We start from the raw sequence: 17,029 nt of genomic DNA on the forward strand, positions 1-17,029 counted from the left end.
TAGTGACAGAGAATCGAATCGACAGAGAAAGAGAGAGAGAGAGAGAGAGAGAAAGAGTGAGAGAGAAAGAGAGAGAGAGAGAGAAAGAAAGAAAGAAAGAAAGAAAGAAAGAAAGAAAGAAAGAAAGAAAGAAAGAGTATTCTTTTTTTCTTGAAATACCAGACAGTAAAATTATATGGAGAGCAATGACACTTGTCAGTATTCGAAAGTCCATTCATCAGATGTAAACCAATGAAGTCCCTTAAGAATTTTCTCTATCGCCATCGTCAACGCTTCTCTGATCGTCAGTTGTCTTCATTTTCGTTCTCGTCTTCGTCGTCCTAAGAATCATCCAAAGGTAGATAGGCAAGCGTTAATTAGCCGTAACATCGCTATCATCCTTCGAGTAAGGCTTTCAATTACTTCGGCGTCTCTAGCGTATCGCGTTACTCTGTTAATCAAGAGGGAGGGGATTTCTACGACGTTGCGTATTAAACTTCACAGTGGCACGCGTGGATAGCACGTTAAGGCTATGCTGCCGTCGATCTGTGCGCCGGCACTTCCACTACCTATTGCGGTTTCTACGATGTTGCTGCTGCTGCCTGCTAATTAGCAGCCCTTCTACCTTTCTAATTCCCTGTAGCAATGCAACTGGGAAAGCTCCTTATCGTTATGCCTGCTTTGAGAGAAAGAGAAAGAGAGAGAAAGAGAGAGAAAGAGAGAGACAGAGAGAGAAAGAGAGAGAGAGAGAAAGAGAGAGAAAGAAAGAGAGAGAGAGAGAGAGAGAGAGAGAGAGAGAAAAGTATGCGCTGATTACAACGCGATTAAATGAGCATAGAGTTCTCGAGATTCGTTGCGCACAAATCTCAACTTCGATCGTTTCTCTTTGATCATCGACGATTATATCTCTCTTTCTCTCTCTCTCTCTCTCTCTCTCTCTCTTTCTCTCTCTTTCTCTCTCTCTCTCTCTTTTTCTCTTTCGATTACCATTGGAAAAGTGTCACTAAGCTTTTTTTACCCGTGTCAAAGAGTTCCCTCCCTTTTTCTATCTATCTTTCATTCTCTTCGACGAATTCTCCTGGATGATGCTTCGTGAGCGTAAGGAGGAAGAAGAAAATTCCTAACTCGGGACTCCGGCGCGCCTATTAAATCACCGTTCCCTGTGATTCTCTCGAGGATTCTTAAGAATTTATTCTCATGGAGGACTTCCTTCTCGAGGAAGAAAAGACTGCGTTTATTTGCGACGTAACAACGAGAATCGTGCGCTCACGAAGGAAATACGATTGAGGAAAAGAGAGCGAAGAAAACGTCACGGAGAAAGTCTCCTCATAGACTTTGCGAGTTAGCGTACAACGTAGAAACGTTCTTCCTTTCTCGTAACGATTAAGGAATGTTCTTCATATTCATAAAACGTATTATCTTTGATATCAATGTAAGAAAGAAAGGAAAAAAAAAGGAGGAAAAAGAAAAAAAAAAGAAAGAAGAAAGAGTGAATCTTAATAGAATGCAGTATATAGTAGTAAAGAGTGGTACTTTTCAAAGTTTAGTCCGAAGAACTTTTAGTTCTCTTTCAAAGATCCTTTGAAAAGATCGTATATAATCTTACAACTTAATATTCAAAAAATTTTATTCATCATAATAATTTTTAGTATAAAAGATAGATATCAATGGAACCAACCGACCTAAAGAAAAGCTCTATGAGATAATCAATAATTTTTGAAGAATATAAAAAAGAGGTGCTGAAGCGAAACAGTTTAAAAGTTGTTACGGTAATCTTGAAAAGTTAGTAGTCATCTTGGTGGATGGGAACCACCCGCTGTGCGACAGGCTCTCTAAGGACTCGATGGATAAGCGATATGTGTCAGCTGGTTAGAATAAACATGGAAAGGGATGGGACTAGTGAGGGCTGGAGGCAGGCGAATACCGGCCACTATCTCTAGCTTATTCTGCGTTTGTTTAAGCTTAAACGGTAGTGAATCCGAATAAATCATTCGAGGCGAGCTTCAAGAGAATGGTACGGTTGCTATGGCCGTCAGGCAGAACTTCCTAATACATGACTTTACCTGCCTGTCTCGTTGCTCTCGCTCTTCTCGCGACTTCTACCTGCCTCTTCTATTACAAGTCTCTCGCTTTTACAATCCTCCTATGCCTATGCCTATCAGTCTCTTCTCCACGCCGCCATGCATAATACCGCGTGAGAGAGCGCGTCGTGCGTGATAGCAAACTCCGTTTTCTTCTCGTTTTCGATTTACATAATTTGCTACGCGAGAGAGCGTACACCCGCGTACATTCTCTTCTTCTTCTTCTTCTTCTTCCTTTTGTTGTTGTTCTTCTTCTTCTTTTCGTTGTTGTTTTTCTTCTTCTTCTTCTTCTTCTTCTTCTTCTTCCTCCTCCTCTTTTTTTTTTATTTTCTTTTTTTTTTTTTTCTTTATTTCCTTCTTTCGTTTATGTTCGAAAAACGAAATGAGAAAACGACTTAAAGACGACGTATCTGAAAGAATTACGAAGATTCTTTTTACCAAGACTCTCTTTTCTTTTTACTCGAAGAAAAGCATTTTCAAGATTCTCCTCGATCTCTTCGGTTCGGTGCTCGTTCTCCTTCTCGCAAGCATTCCCTTATCTCATTTTAGTCGCGTTCATTCGTCATGCGAGCTCTTCCATGAATATTGCGAAGTAGAACGCTTACGTCGTTACACTGAAAACATGGAGAAGCGCAAGGGCGCGAAAATCCAAGACCGTTAAAACGTATTACTGCTTTTGGATTGGCCAAAGTACGCTACTCTGCGACTGTAGCTTTTACTCGTTGACTGTTCACTGTTCCTCGGTTCTAACTATTACGCTACGACTTGGGTAGAATTATGAGGAAGATATATAGCAATAAAAGAGAAAGAGAAAGAGAGAGAGAGAGAGAGAAAGAGAAAGTACTTAATGTAGTGAGATTTTAAGCGTCTACGCACGTAACGCAATTAAATTTCAATCTCTCATTTTAACATCGATTAAAATACCAAGGAAAATTCTTTCGTCGTATAAATTTAACAATAATTTTACGAGTAAAAGTAACAATCAAGAATCCACGTGCGTGATCGGAATGGTGTTTAAGAAGATCGTATAAAAATAAAACGGAAGGAAGATACAGAAAAGGTAAAGGAGAGCGAAAGAATGATAATTAACGAGAACTGAATCTTTAATCGTTAGGTATCCACCCACCGGTAGGGCGGTTTCTAATTAGTAAATATCGCCATGGGTAATGAATTGCATCTATCTCTCCTATATAACGGGACGGTAACGCCGCTCTGATTGCGAATTAATTACTTATATCGTGCTATTTGCATATGCAAATCGGCCTTTCCCGACTTGGAGATACAGGGGGAACGAGGGGAAACGAGACAGAGATAGAGGGAACCTGGCGAAGGAAGTCGCTGCTAGATGCGACGAGAACGAGCTTTGGAAAGTTGTAACATTCTGAACGAACGACGAAGGGAAAAGGAGAGAAGGGGGATAGAGAATACAAAAAAGAAATGGAGAGTTACATGGATATAAAGAGAGAAAAACGAGAGAGAGAGAGAGAGAGAGAGAGAGAGAGAAAGAGAGAGAGAGAAAGAGAGAGAGAGAGAGAGAGAGAGAGAGAGAAAGAGAGAGAGAGAGAGAGAGAGAGAAAGAGAGAGGAAGGAAGGTAAAGAGGACGGTAGTTGGACGCACTTATCGTGGCATTCGTTTCTATCGGAATGTTCTTGTAACGGCGCATGTTAACGACGCATGATAGCTCTATGATAGCCGTAATATACACGACGATTACAAACAGGAGAATTCAAATACCTTATTGCGCTTGAACTGCTGGCGGTGCCTGAACGAACATCGTTCTACGTATCTATCGCGTATCGAATTCCCATTCGCATATGGGATCGAGAAAGAGAAAAAGAGGGAGGGGGAGGGGTGGAAGTAGGCATATACTTTTATTTTTTAAATGAGATTACGAATCATATTAAGGCAACCGATCGCCGTGAGATAGAATGAAATAATCCTTCAATGTACTCGATCTCCATCGTCTATATTAAATTTTTCTTTTCTTTTCTTTTTATTCTTTTTCTTTCCTTCGATCTTCCTTCTTCTTCTTCTTCTCCTCCTCTTATCTTTTATCCTTTCCTTTCTTTTCTTTCCTCTTTCTCTCTCTCTCTCTCTCTTTCTCTTTTTACCTTTATTGTTGTTTCGTAGAGTATAATAAAAGGGAAACTTTTAAATAGGTAGGCAATGCAAAGTGGAAGCTAATCGTCGGACGTATCCTTCTTATCCGTAGAATAAATCTTCAAAAGCGGAGCTCGCTATGCTGTTTGCTCATCTCTCTTTCTCTTTCTATCTTGAGATGATAAGAAAAGCGTGCGACAAAGCGAGACGTTAAAATCTCCGGCCGTTGTGAGAAGACACAGAAACATTTCTAAAAAGCAACGGACCACTTAGTTCGTTCTTAGAGTCCCCGTTGGTTTCTCTTTATTTTTCTCGCCCTTTTTTTTCTCTCTCTCTCTCTCTCTCTCTCTCTCTCCTTGCTAGCGCTACAAAGGAAGAGGAAGAGAAGGAAGAAAAGAATCACGACGACAGCTTGAGAAAGAGCGCGACGATCTAGCTCGTAAACGATGTCCGTTTTGCTCCCGTGGATAACACGTCGACGAACGAGTTGTACTGCTTTCTCTCTTCTGAGGGGTTGCATCGAGGTAACTCGAAGGAAAAGATCTAGAGAAAAAAAAGAGAGACAGAGAGAGAGAGAGAGAGAGAGAGAGAGAGAGAGAGAGAGAGAGAGTACGAGATGGTGGATTGGACACGAACATCGAAAGTAAACGGCAATTTGTGGTGCTGCACTTTGTTCGCTTATAAAGAGAATGAGAGGAGAACGAGAACAGAGAGAAAGAGAGGGAGAGAGAGAGAAAGAGAGAGAGAAAGAGAGGTAGTCTCAACTGTTAGTGTGGGTCATGTATTAGCACATGTACGTAATTGTGGCCATTTGTCGAGAAGCGAGAGAGGAAGAGGAAAGAGGGTAGCTCGCTTTGGTAGATACTCGCAATCTCGAATGAAGGGCGAATAGAGGAAGAGAGAGAGAGATGGAGAGAGAGAGAGAGAGAGAAAGCATTTCGAATCCCAGAGAGGGCGTCTCGCCTGGTGATCGTGGCTGAACGCGCAATGCATCACAGGATTGCGTAGACGATGACGTATATTTCCGAGTAATAACACGTTCGTGTAGAAAGGTCTGCTTCAAAACCACCAAAATACTACGCTTGGTCTTTCACTCTTTTTTCCCCCTTTTTTTTTTTTCTTTTTAATTTTTACTCTTTTATTTCTTTTATCGATACCTGTCATTATCTCCAAACGTGCCCGAAATACTCTGAATATTTCGAATATACGTACATTAATGACTCGAAGAGATTCGAAATCGAATTCCAAGAGAAAAAGCATTATTAAAACAGATAAAAGAATATTACGCACGTTCTACGATCTTGTAAACCGATTATTTTTCCAATAGAGATGTAATTTGAATTTATAATTAATATGTACGAAAGGTATCATGAAAATGAAAGATTATATAATAATATCGAAGTATTTTTATAGAAAGCATTATGAATGCTTTTCGAAAGTTTACTAGGGTTTTTGCAAATTGGTCTACATGAGACAAAGAGGGAGAGAGAAAGAGAGAGAAAGAGAAAGAAAGAGAGAAAGAAAGAGAGAGAGAGAGAAAGAGAAAGAGAGAGAAAGAGAGGGAAGGACAGAGAGAGGAAGAAAGAGATTTCCCGCTTCACGAAAATTTAAAGCTGATTAGTTAATTCGGATATTACGCGCTCTCGGCGCACAGGATAAATAATGTTACAGATATGAAACGCGGCTGGGCGCGTACGACTATGACCGCCCGAGCAACCGCTTTTTGCTCGAGAATCGTTAATATATACGCTTATCCGTGTCTGCTGGGATTATTCGCTCGGTACACCATCGCTCGGGAAAGGATACAAAAGAATAATGCAAATTAGTCGCTTTCCCCATCCTTCCCTCCTTCCTCCTTCCTCCTTCGCTCAAATGCCATCCCATCTTGTTTTTTTCGAAGAGCCATCGTTAATATCGGAATACATAAACCCTTAGAAAAACTTTTGATATAGTCGACGCGTCGAATTATATGCTCGGAAATGTTTATCGAATGCGCTTTATATATCCAACATCACATTTTTCTTTCCATAATCCTTTTGTTGCGATCAATTCGGGAAAAATGCCGTCGGCGTCGGTCGGACATGTTTATAAATAACGTGAGAAATGTTCGAAGAAACAACGAGAAAGTCGAAAACGAAAAAGTTAGAGAAAGTAGAAAAATATAACTTCTTTTCTTTGCTTTCTGCGTGCACGCAAGCGAAGAAAATTGTTTCTATCGACTCACGAAACACGGCACCGTCGAATCGTTGTTGTACTTGTACGTTCTTGCATCGACATCGACGTCACTAAGGCCGAGTACACGTCGCCCTTCCTCTCCCCATTTATTTCGTATTGATAGAAGTCGCTCGGAAGAATAGAATGGTGCAAGAATAAAGAAAGACGAGAGAAACACTTGTGTCTTCATGGAAGACGAATAATTTGAGATTCATCGAGATGCAGCGGGGCGAGCCACTTGTAATTCTTTTCCAGCGACAGTCGCCTCCCTTTCCATTCTGGCCCTCTTCTCATCCTCCTTATTCCCTTCCTTTTATCCATGGTGCACCCGCGCCTTGATCCGCGTCGTCTTTTTTGTCTCGCCATTTGTTCGGAATAGTACGCTAAGGAAAAGTGTCTGAAGAAGATAAAGAGAGAGAGAGAGAGAGAGGGAGGGAGGGAAGGAGAGAGAGAAAAGAAAAATCCAAAGAGAAAAAGGAAAGAGTATTGAAATGAATAAGATAAGAGAGAGAGAGAAGGAAAACAGAAGGAGAAGAGTGGGGGAAAAGAGGGTGGAGCATCACTTCCCTGAAGTTAACTTCGCATTTAACATCTGCTTCGGAGGTTAAAATTTCCCTCGAGATTTACTCTAAGTTGTACGGGACGAAGGCGGCATATCTTTTGTCCCGATTCTCGAAGAGAAAATCGTTAAGAGAGCTAGAGAGAATAGGAAAGATATATATATATATATATAGAGAGAGAGAGAGAGAGAGGGAGAGAAGAAAGTCGTTATCATCGTACGATAGACCATCTTAGTTTTATCCTTTTGTTTTCTTTTAGTTTAATTAGTGCGACATTGCCAGCGGGCTCTTCTAGTCGATTCATATCATTTTATGACCTTCTCTATTCCCAAATAATCTTTTTCTAACACCATTCTAACACTTTTCTGTTGGAAGTTAAGGTAAAACCTCATTCATGAAACGATGCCAAGTTTTTCATTCGATCCCAGCATTTCGTATTGTTTAAGTAAACTTCTTTTACCTGCTTTTTTTTTTTTATATTAATTATTTAGCAAGAAAGATACGGGATCATCTGTCTATCCAAAAGTTGGAGGATTTTGGCTTTTAGTGCCCGTATCTTTTCAGTTTCTTTTTCAGAGGTAAAGGGTCTACCGGCAATAATATCCCACTTTGGACCTTATCCTTACCTTCATCCCTTTCTCTTCTTGAAAACTTTCTACTTCGATATATCTACCTTCCTAACTACATATTTCCTAGAACGTAAGAAAGAATAAAAGCTTTTTCTATAAAATCGAATTGGAAAGAAAAGAATCCATTCGAAAAGATTCCCGATAGATAATTCGATCCTTCGTCAATCGTACCAGATTTTTGTGATTCTTTCGATATTATTGTCATAGAATATTACACTTAAATCGAAACGAGCAAAGAATAGGAAAGGGAAGAGATGCGTAATCGGCATAAGGTCGACGTAAAAAAGAAATGCTAGGTTTAAGAGGAAGAGAGGGGGCGGCTTTCAATAATCCCAAAGAACTTTGGGGGCTGCGTTTATTAGATTATATTCTCGAAGGAAGCCAATGGGGTTTTATCACGAACGAATCGTGTAAGGCCGTATAGTGATTTTCAACTCTTCGTAAACGGAAGAGGGTGTGTAAGTAAGAAAAAAAGAAAGAGACAGCTCCAAGAGAATATTGAAATCATAACGGTGCAACCCATGAATATTATTCAAGTCTTAAGGCAATATAATCCAAAATCGATAGAGCGAAGGTGGAATAAATTTGGTCTTGCACCGTTAGGAATGTATATTTTGATTCATTGTATGCGACGGCTGATACTAACTTTTGTGACGAAGTTAATACGCGTGCGAGGACATAAAGATAGAGAAGGAAAGAGAAAGAGAGAGAGAGAGAGAGAAAGAGAAAGAGAGAGAGAGAGAAAGAGAAAGAGAGAGAGAGAGAGAGAGAGAGAGAGAGACAATGCTAGGTTTGAGAAGTTTCAAATCCATGCGATTAAACTTTGCCATCCTCTGTTCTACTTCTCTTTATCTTTCACGTAACATACTTTCTTTCGATATACAGAAGATCATGCGTTATCTTCTGCAAACTTTCTTTAGAAAAAAAAAGAAGAAAAAAAAAAGAAACTTCAATTAGATTGAAATGGATATAAATCGTATATATATATATATATATATATATATATATATATGCGACAAATAAACCGTTCGATTGTTCCTCAATTAAGACGCTTCATTCTAAATGTAATTAACCTCGAGATCTCATTCCTCTGAATGAATTTATAAATATAATAATCAAGATCTGATGAAAGAATCTTTAGAAATCATGAATATAGAACACGTACGTACGTATATACATGTGAAATATACATTCTATTCGGTCGCGTGGCGCACTCAATGTGCACATTTACCTACCGTTACGATCTTCTAAGACCTCTCTTCTCTTTACGTAATTCCATGGAAGAAGAGCCCGTAGGCCGTTCGGTAAAGAATAAGTAAAAGAAAAAGCGTAGGCTGATGGAAGAAGAAGAAGAAGAAGAAGAAGAAAATGCGAAGGTTCCGAGGGCGTTTCGAGAAATCGATTTTTCTTAGGGGACGAGTCGCACGCGATGCTCGAAGCCACGAATGCTCGAACGAACGCGGGCGACCGATAACGTCGTGCCTTTAAGACCTCTTTCTCTCTTTCTCTCTTTCTCTCTTTCTCTCTTCTTTACTTCTCTAACTGAACTCCCTTTCGTGTTAAGTCCTACAAACGTATTTACATTTCATTATCGTTGGGATATACACTGGCCGATAGCCGTTCCGTTTCTTAGTTAAAATTCGCGAATTAATGATACACTTTGCGTCGGCGAGTGTCACTCTTACAATTATGCTTTCCTTCTCTTTTTCTTCTCTCTCTCTCTCTCTATCTCTCTCTCTCTCTCTCTCTCTCTCTCTCTCTTTCTTTGGCTTACGAGAATGGTTATTCCAACGTTAAAACGAGAACTCGTAACTAATCCGACCTTCCTACCAAGGAAGTACTAATACCGCTTACGTCCTTTACGATAGAAATCTCGATAGTTCGTAACCAAGAGTATTGACCAAGCCTCACGACGAATCCCTACGCAAAGTATCCCAGTTGAAATTTCCTCTTCGCGAATGAAACCGGTCGTGATTCTTGCGAAGCAAGTTCCGATTCAAGATATAAAGTAATATACGATTGTTGTTCCAATCGCAAAGAGATTTTATCGGTCTCTCTTCTATTTTCTTTCTAATTAAAAACGTTTCGATTCTATGATGGCAATGCCATTGAATCGATATAAATTGGTGCATTTAATTGCTTTCGATTAATTTGCTCGTTAATGTAATGTCGATGGTCGTGATAGTTATTTAGATTCATTTGTTATCGAAAATAGAAATCGTCTTTTATGATAAAGTTTTATTTTTATTTTTATTATTTTATTTTTTCAGATCCGCCAACTATGCAAATGCCACGAAAAGTTGCGAACTTTCGGACATGGACCGATTGACGGTAGCTGGTTCAAGCGCATTTCAAACAGCAAAGGACTTCGATTATCTTGAAAATCATTGCGTCGAGGAGCCAGTAAAATTGTGTGAATTCAAGAAACTTAGCGGTCGTATTCTCAAGACCGTCGATTCGGTTTATCAGGACGTTGGTACATCTGAAGAGTGTCGCGAATTGTGCTTGAATTCGCCTTTCCGTTGCCATTCTTATGATTACGGTGATACCGGCGATATGGTTTGCCGCCTTAGTCATCATTCTAGAGCTACCCTTTCAGACATTCAGGTAAGAACCACGATGTGCTGTTATGCCTAATATAAAAAAAAAAAAACAAAAAAAAAAGAAAGAAAGAAAGAAAGAAAGAAAGAAAGAAAAAAAAAAAAGGATAAAATTTCAGATCTAACGTTGATATAGAAATTTTTAAAAACGTTGAAAACGATTCCGAGACCGAGAAAGATTTCGTGAATTTTCTATTTGTTTCGTTTCATCGTGTTAGACGGAGATATAGAGAACGGACAGTAGAGACTTTCCGTAAAACCCGATTACATCGAGTACGCGTAAAACAGATCGAGACGGTCTACCGTAGAACGTATTCGCGGAAAATCTAGTTTCCACCGCAGATGCATTGTCCGTCGAGCCTTTGCAGTCGCGTTTCTGGAGCGAAAAGAAAGAAGAGAAACTTCGTTTTCCAAGGATGCATTCGTGAACGTAGGAAATAGTATAACCAATGATAAAACGTAAATCCATAAAAGTAATTCGTATTAAAATAATCTCTAGATGGATAGGTATTAAGATAAATGCAAATCGAAAATATGTAATTTAACGTTTCGTTGAATCTACCATCAATGAACGAAACGAAATTGCTTGCTTTTCAAAATTTAATTATTCGTAGCGTTCACACATTTTTACGTGATGATATAGATATTCAGTTATATCATTATGAAACTCAAAATCTATGAATTAACAAAATTTGATATGCACAATTGATAAACACAAATGATCGTTTATGGATAATCAGAGAAATTTATAAATAATATCAGAGAAATTTGCTTATTATCCGAACGAATATGTCTATTTATTTTAATTCAAATAAGATATGTTCATTTGATTTATCGTTTCGTTTCGTCAGAACGTATTATTAGTTGGGAAAGAAAGACTAATTAACGAAGGATTACATATATCAATGATTTCAGGAACCCTATTTGGATGTGGCAGAAGCATCGACATACGAGCTGAGTTCGTGCTATAATGTTACAATCGATTGCCGAGCTGGAGATATGGTAACCAGAATTCAAACTAGCAAACTCTTTTATGGAAAAGTCTATGCAAAGGGATCGCCGAATTCATGCGTGCAGGATGTGAAGGGAGCTCTTGAATTCGAACTCCGAATGGCTTACGACGATCTCGAATGCAACATTAGACAGCAGGGACTTGGCCGATATCTGAATGACGTTGTGATTCAGCATCACGACACGATCGTGACAAGCTCTGACCTTGGCCTCGCAGTGACCTGCCAATACGATCTGACCAATAAGACGGTTTCGAACGAAGTCGATCTCGGCGTGCACGGTGACATCACGCCAGCTTTATCAGAAGAAGTGATTGTCGATTCTCCGAACGTAGCGATGAAGATCACCGATCGCAGTGGGAACGAGGCGATCCCTTCTGCCGAAGTCGGCGACCCGTTGGCTCTCAAATTCGAGATTCTCGATCCCAACAGCCCCTACGAGATTTTCGTCCGAGAACTCGTCGCTATGGACGGCGTCGACTCCAGCGAAATCGTTCTGATCGATTCAGACGGTTGTCCTACCGATCACGTGATCATGGGACCTCTTTACAAATCCGCAACCTCCGGAAAGGTGAGTTCTCCATTATATCTTAGCACATCGCATCTACGACTCCTGTTATTCCTAGGTAAAACAACCCTCTTGGGTCAGCGTTTGCCATAATAGTCTTTCTTCGCTTACTTCATCGGACACATATAACTACCTAATAATACCGGTAACGAGTAATGTTCCAACAAGCTCGTCTACCACGGGAACGACTATTACAACGACTAGGAAAAGCTAAACGCTCTCATCTTAGACGATACTATAAAGTAAACAAGGTGTTCTTTCTTACGCTTCGTCATCCGCGTTCATATCTGCTTCTTTTACATTCACTTCTTTGACATAGAGGGCTTTTTCTTCCTCTTTGCAATAGTAAAGAAGGTAAACGCGATTGGTGTTCACTATCTGTTTTAACAAGTTATCGTTCCGCAGGAATGTTGATTCTTATCGTTCATCCGATTGCCAGCGATATTATCACCTCTCGTATCTAATCACAGGAACGTCACAACAAAGGTTCTTTCTATTCTCTCACTCTTTCGAGGTTTACGACGAGGTACTTGCATGACAAACAAGTCACGTTAAGATACTTGTACACCAAAGACCGCTTTTACATTCTTAACAAAAAGTCAATATCGTTTCTCCTATATCTTGACACTTTGCCTGGCAAGAAAAAAATGTTAGAACTCAATATTACAGCGTTGGAAAAGGATGAACTAACACAGAAAAAAGTTAAAATAACAAAGTGAACAACTTGGAGAGGCCGTGCACGCGAACGACAAGACGATTAGACGACCATTAACGTTGATAATATTGGTACTTGTGTAGGACAGGTTTAAGGGGACAAGATGGTTTATTTCAAATATGGATATTAGAATATTGAACGGAGATTCTGCAGGAATTGACGAGGTTAGTTGAAAGAAAATAAGAGAGAGAGAGAGAGAGAGATAGAAACGGAGAGAGATAGAGTGGAAGCAGTCAGGCACGAGTCAGCCAGTCTCTCTTTACCTTTATGCTAATCAATCACTTCGATGGATTTTACGACGGGAAGCAATTTCCTTGTACCATAATAGGTCGCGTTGAGCGGTATGCCGCTGCCATCGTCATCCAACTCGATGTCGGCTTCGATGATAACATGCCCTTGACGAGCAAGTCTTTGCTGCTTGTAGAAACGATTATTACCGTCACCAATTTCGCGAAAACGTAGAAATTATTCTCGATTGGAGTTGAATCGAGCCGGTGAACTATTAGAAAATTTTTTTCGTGGATTCTCGTTCTGTTAATACGGATACGATTGGAAGGAAATGATTGAACCTAAGGGGAAAAGAAATCTTGGTTTATCCGCTCGAACGAAGAGTTGAGTTGAGTAGGTGAGGGAGAAGAAGAAGAGAGAGAGAGAGAGAGAGAGAGAGAGAGAGAGAGCAGAGGAGGGAATTATTAACGGTTCACATCGAGTCCGATTATCCTCTTCGCCAAGGAGAGTCTTAATTGCACAGAATCGTACATCGAGTAACATAATGAAAGAAACGCTAATAAAGGTCTCCTCTCAGGGCATATTACGAGGAAGTAAATAGTCGTTTCCTCGTGAAATTATTAGCAAACGTCTCGTCGATCGTCCTCGTCTCCTGGAGGGCTGCGATCTTTATCGATCCGGCGGAGGCTTTGCCTTCTCGATTTATGTACCGGGAAAGAAAACGAGCGTGTGTATCGTTACGATCGTGACAGGTCGGAGATGAAAGTACGAGATGAGGAGAGAATGGTGGGGGCGGGGAAGCGATAGGTGGAGTAGGAGAGATATAGAGAGAGAGAGGGGGGCGGAGGAGAGAGAGACAGAGAGAGAGAAAGAAACGTACAAGGGGCAGGCTGGCTCGTTAAATCAACGTTCCGCGTCATTTGCTAGCTCGCGCCGCGGCAAGATCGGCGCAATATCGCTTTATTATCAAGTAATAACAGTCCGAGGTAGAAACGAAGAGTGAATTTATATCTGGTAACGCGATGGTAAGAAATAAATCGGGCAGGTATATCATCGATGATGGCAATGTTGCAACGGCCGAAGACGAGGAATGACTTGGTTGAATTGAGGACTCCTCCTAATGATCGATTTTCTTTTCCGAACGGACTCTTCCTCTTTCGTGAAATACTTACTATAGTTCGTTTATAGAATAACAATACTTTCGTAACAATTCTCCCGGTACTTTTTAACGAGCAAACATCTCGATGACAGAAATGAGGAAAAGAAATATTAGCGCAAGAAGAACGTTGCTTTTCGAAGGAATTCGACGTTTTCGTTCGCTTCAGTTCGAAGTAACTCAGGAATTGAACAAAAAACCCGTTCCAGCGTACACGGAGAATCGTAATTCAAAATAAAACGCGTCGTTCACCGCTTGGCGACTTTATCTGGTACTCGTGAAATACAAGAAGTGGGAGGTTATTCGCTGAGCTTGGGGTACGTACGCGAGCACGATAAAATCTAGCGAGGCAACGACATTTTGATATAGTATTCGACGACGTTGACGATCGCATTCCGTGACGTGACAAGGCCGTTTCACGCAGGCTACGTCATTACGACTTGGTAATGGACGTATATACGGGTAGGTTTGACTACCTCTAAACGAGAAAGATCGTTTAACTCGTCAACGTGTAGAGTTTCGTCTGACACGTTTCTCTACCAACCTTTCTATTTATCCTTTTCTCTCTCTCTCCCTCTCTCTTTCTCTCTCTTCTCTTTTCTTTTGTCTTCTTTTTATTTCTTTTCCTTTCATTCCTCCATTTGTTTACAACAATGACCATCGAAAAGTCGTCAGAGAGAAGGAAAGACTGAAAAAAGAAGAAAGAAAGGAAAAAAATCTTCTCTTTTTAAAAATTCCTTTCTGATTCTCTCTCTCTCTCTCTCTCTCTCTCTCTCTCTCTCGTTGTCTTTCTTTTTTCGGTTCGGTGTAACGCGTAACGATGCTCGTTGTTTAAACAATGGTACGTAACATCGACCATTTGGAAAAGTTTTCCAAAACGAAAAATCGTAGCTACTACAAACGTTATTACTGTCGTTGGGCTCAACGAACCTTTCGACGAAATTATTTCTCGGCGTCTCGCAGCTGCCGACCTTCTTCTGAAACGTAATCTTTTATCGAGAAAGAGAAGCGAGATCTTCAAGCTTGAGATTGAAACTCGAAGAGTCAGAAAGAAAGAAAGGTAGAAGAATAGTCTGCCCTGATAGGTAAGATAAAACGTCAAAAATGTGACCACGCGATTCTTTTATCGAGAATAACGTTTCAAACAGACTGCTTTCAGAGAAAATCCATGGAAAGATCATTCAGAAAATGGAATCCATCGACTAATCGTCGCCAAATCATACGCGCATGTGTTCAAACGAACAAATGAATTTATATTTGAATTCGATGATCAAAAATGTCTTTTCGAGAAAAGAACGAAATCATAGATCAAAGATTTTCATTTCGCATTGACGCGAACATATTGGTGCGTTTACGTTACGAGAAATTCCGATATTTGTATGGCTAAAATGTATGGCTCGATATTTGCGTGGAACAAAGTCGCATATCGTCGTCACGATTTGTCGGTGCACGCAAAAGATCGTACGGAGTTATAAGACACAAATGGTTTCTCGTGATAAAGTACCGTGGCTTCGTATTCCTTTAGCTTTGTTCTCTTTTTTTTTCTTTTTTTTTTTTTTTTTTATTTTGTTTTTTTATCGACGAAAATCATTTTCGCCACTTGACAGAACGTTCTCGGAGAGAACGATATAAATCTTGCTACTTTTAGTAATCTTTAAGAAGCAAAAAAATTAAAAAATAATTTTAATTCTTGATCGGCTTCGTATAAGAATCAAATCCTTTTCTCTTCTTTCGATTTAAACTCGTAACAGATCAAAATGAAACACGGAAAGTGACTTAATAAAGACAGAAAAGATTTCAACGTCACTGAAACGAGCGTCAAAGATACGCCGTTTGAAGAATAATACCTTCAGATCCTGCATTTATGAACGGACTTCTCAAGCTGTCATTGGTTTCTTTGTCATCGTCGACGATCCTTCGCATTCGAAGTCACGACGTGTACCAGATGCCATGAACTCGTTTCTTCTTAACATCCATCTCGGTCTCCCTTGATCTCATTTTCTTCTTCTTCCTCCTTATTCTCTTTACACCCTTCAAATTCACCGACCTTTCTTCGAGTCTTTCATTTTATCTTTCTCTCTGTGTTTCTCTCTTTGCGTTCAGACGCAAAGCATATCCTTCCGTTGTTCTATCTGAACGAGATAATGTCGAGTTAATAAAGCTTCGGCCGTTCGATACGTTCATTCGTTCATTCGTTTGTTCGTTCGTTCGTTCGTTCGTTCGTTCGTTCATTCGTTCGTTCGTTCGTTCGTACGTTCGTTCGTTCGTTCGTTCATATGTTCGTACGTTCGTACATTCGTTCGTTTGTCCGTTCTTTCATCTCTACACGCCGAGTAAACCAAAGAAGTGCGGTTAAATGAAGCTGTACACGGAACGAAGCATATTTTAATGTCTTACTTCCACCGATAATGTACGTGCCCGGTGTGTAAATACGATGAACTTGGTAATGCTCGGAGAAACCAGTTTTCGAGACTACAACGAGAGAAAGAGAGGAGAAGAACAACGACGACAGCGACAACTGTGGTAGAGCGCGTGGCGCTTAACCGCGTACCTATTCTCAAGAGCCTTTTGACTAATCGACGAAGAAAAAGAAGGGTGAACAGATTTTAATAAAAATTTTACCTTTAGGGAAAACTCCAATGAAAATTCTTTCTCGATCGATCAACTCCAATGATCGAACTAATTTTTCAATTCGGATTCGTTCAATTTTCTTCAAATCAATCCAGATATTTTAATCATCGATTACGAGATTTTGACGATAAATTTTCCCGTATCCGATTGAATTTTCTAAGTATTTATCAGCGAAAGCACTTCAATCGAGACGAAAGAGAAGAATTATTAGATTGATAGGAAGGAATAGAGTACGTTCAGCTTCTCGTAGGTAATTGCCAACATAAAAACGAAACTCAACTATAGCTCTTCTCCATCGTGTCATAATCTCATATAATTGCTGTTATACGGCCTTACTTAATAAAGAACAAAAAACCGTGCTGAAACAGCCGTATAAAAGGAAAGAACCAGTTTTAAACATCGGCTCTCTCTCTCTTTCTTTTACGTATATTACGTTAAGTAATCAATAATTCTCGTGGTCCAGCACGCACAAATTAATTTAATAGATATTTGCGCGTTCTGACAATTATTATCTCTCAATTTTTTTTACAACAATAAGTAAAACCATCTTTTTTCAG

The 17,029-nt window shown here is 39.9% G+C and overlaps 2 protein-coding genes across 5 annotated transcripts in view; one reads left to right on the plus strand and one right to left on the minus strand.

Moving 5' to 3' along the window:
• LOC146873173 (autophagy-related protein 16-1-like) overlaps positions 1-17,029 on the minus strand; it is a 257,007-nt gene that overhangs the window by 185,519 nt on the left and 54,459 nt on the right. The gene's annotated exons all lie outside the window — the stretch shown is intronic.
• Positions 1-17,029, plus strand: part of neo (ZP and PAN domain-containing protein neyo) — a 164,282-nt gene that overhangs the window by 140,233 nt on the left and 7,020 nt on the right. For all 4 annotated transcript variants that reach the window (XM_085664868.1, XM_085664870.1, XM_085664869.1 and 1 more), the window contains 2 exons: positions 9,835-10,171; positions 11,080-11,745. In XM_085664868.1, coding sequence (XP_085520994.1) covers positions 9,835-10,171; positions 11,080-11,745 — 1,003 coding nt within the window. The remainder of the gene's footprint in view (positions 1-9,834; positions 10,172-11,079; positions 11,746-17,029) is intronic.

Source organism: Vespa mandarinia, chromosome 2 (genome assembly GCF_050613455.1).
Source record: "Vespa mandarinia isolate Hongniang chromosome 2, ASM5061345v1, whole genome shotgun sequence".
Lineage (NCBI taxonomy): Eukaryota > Metazoa > Arthropoda > Insecta > Hymenoptera > Vespidae > Vespa > Vespa mandarinia.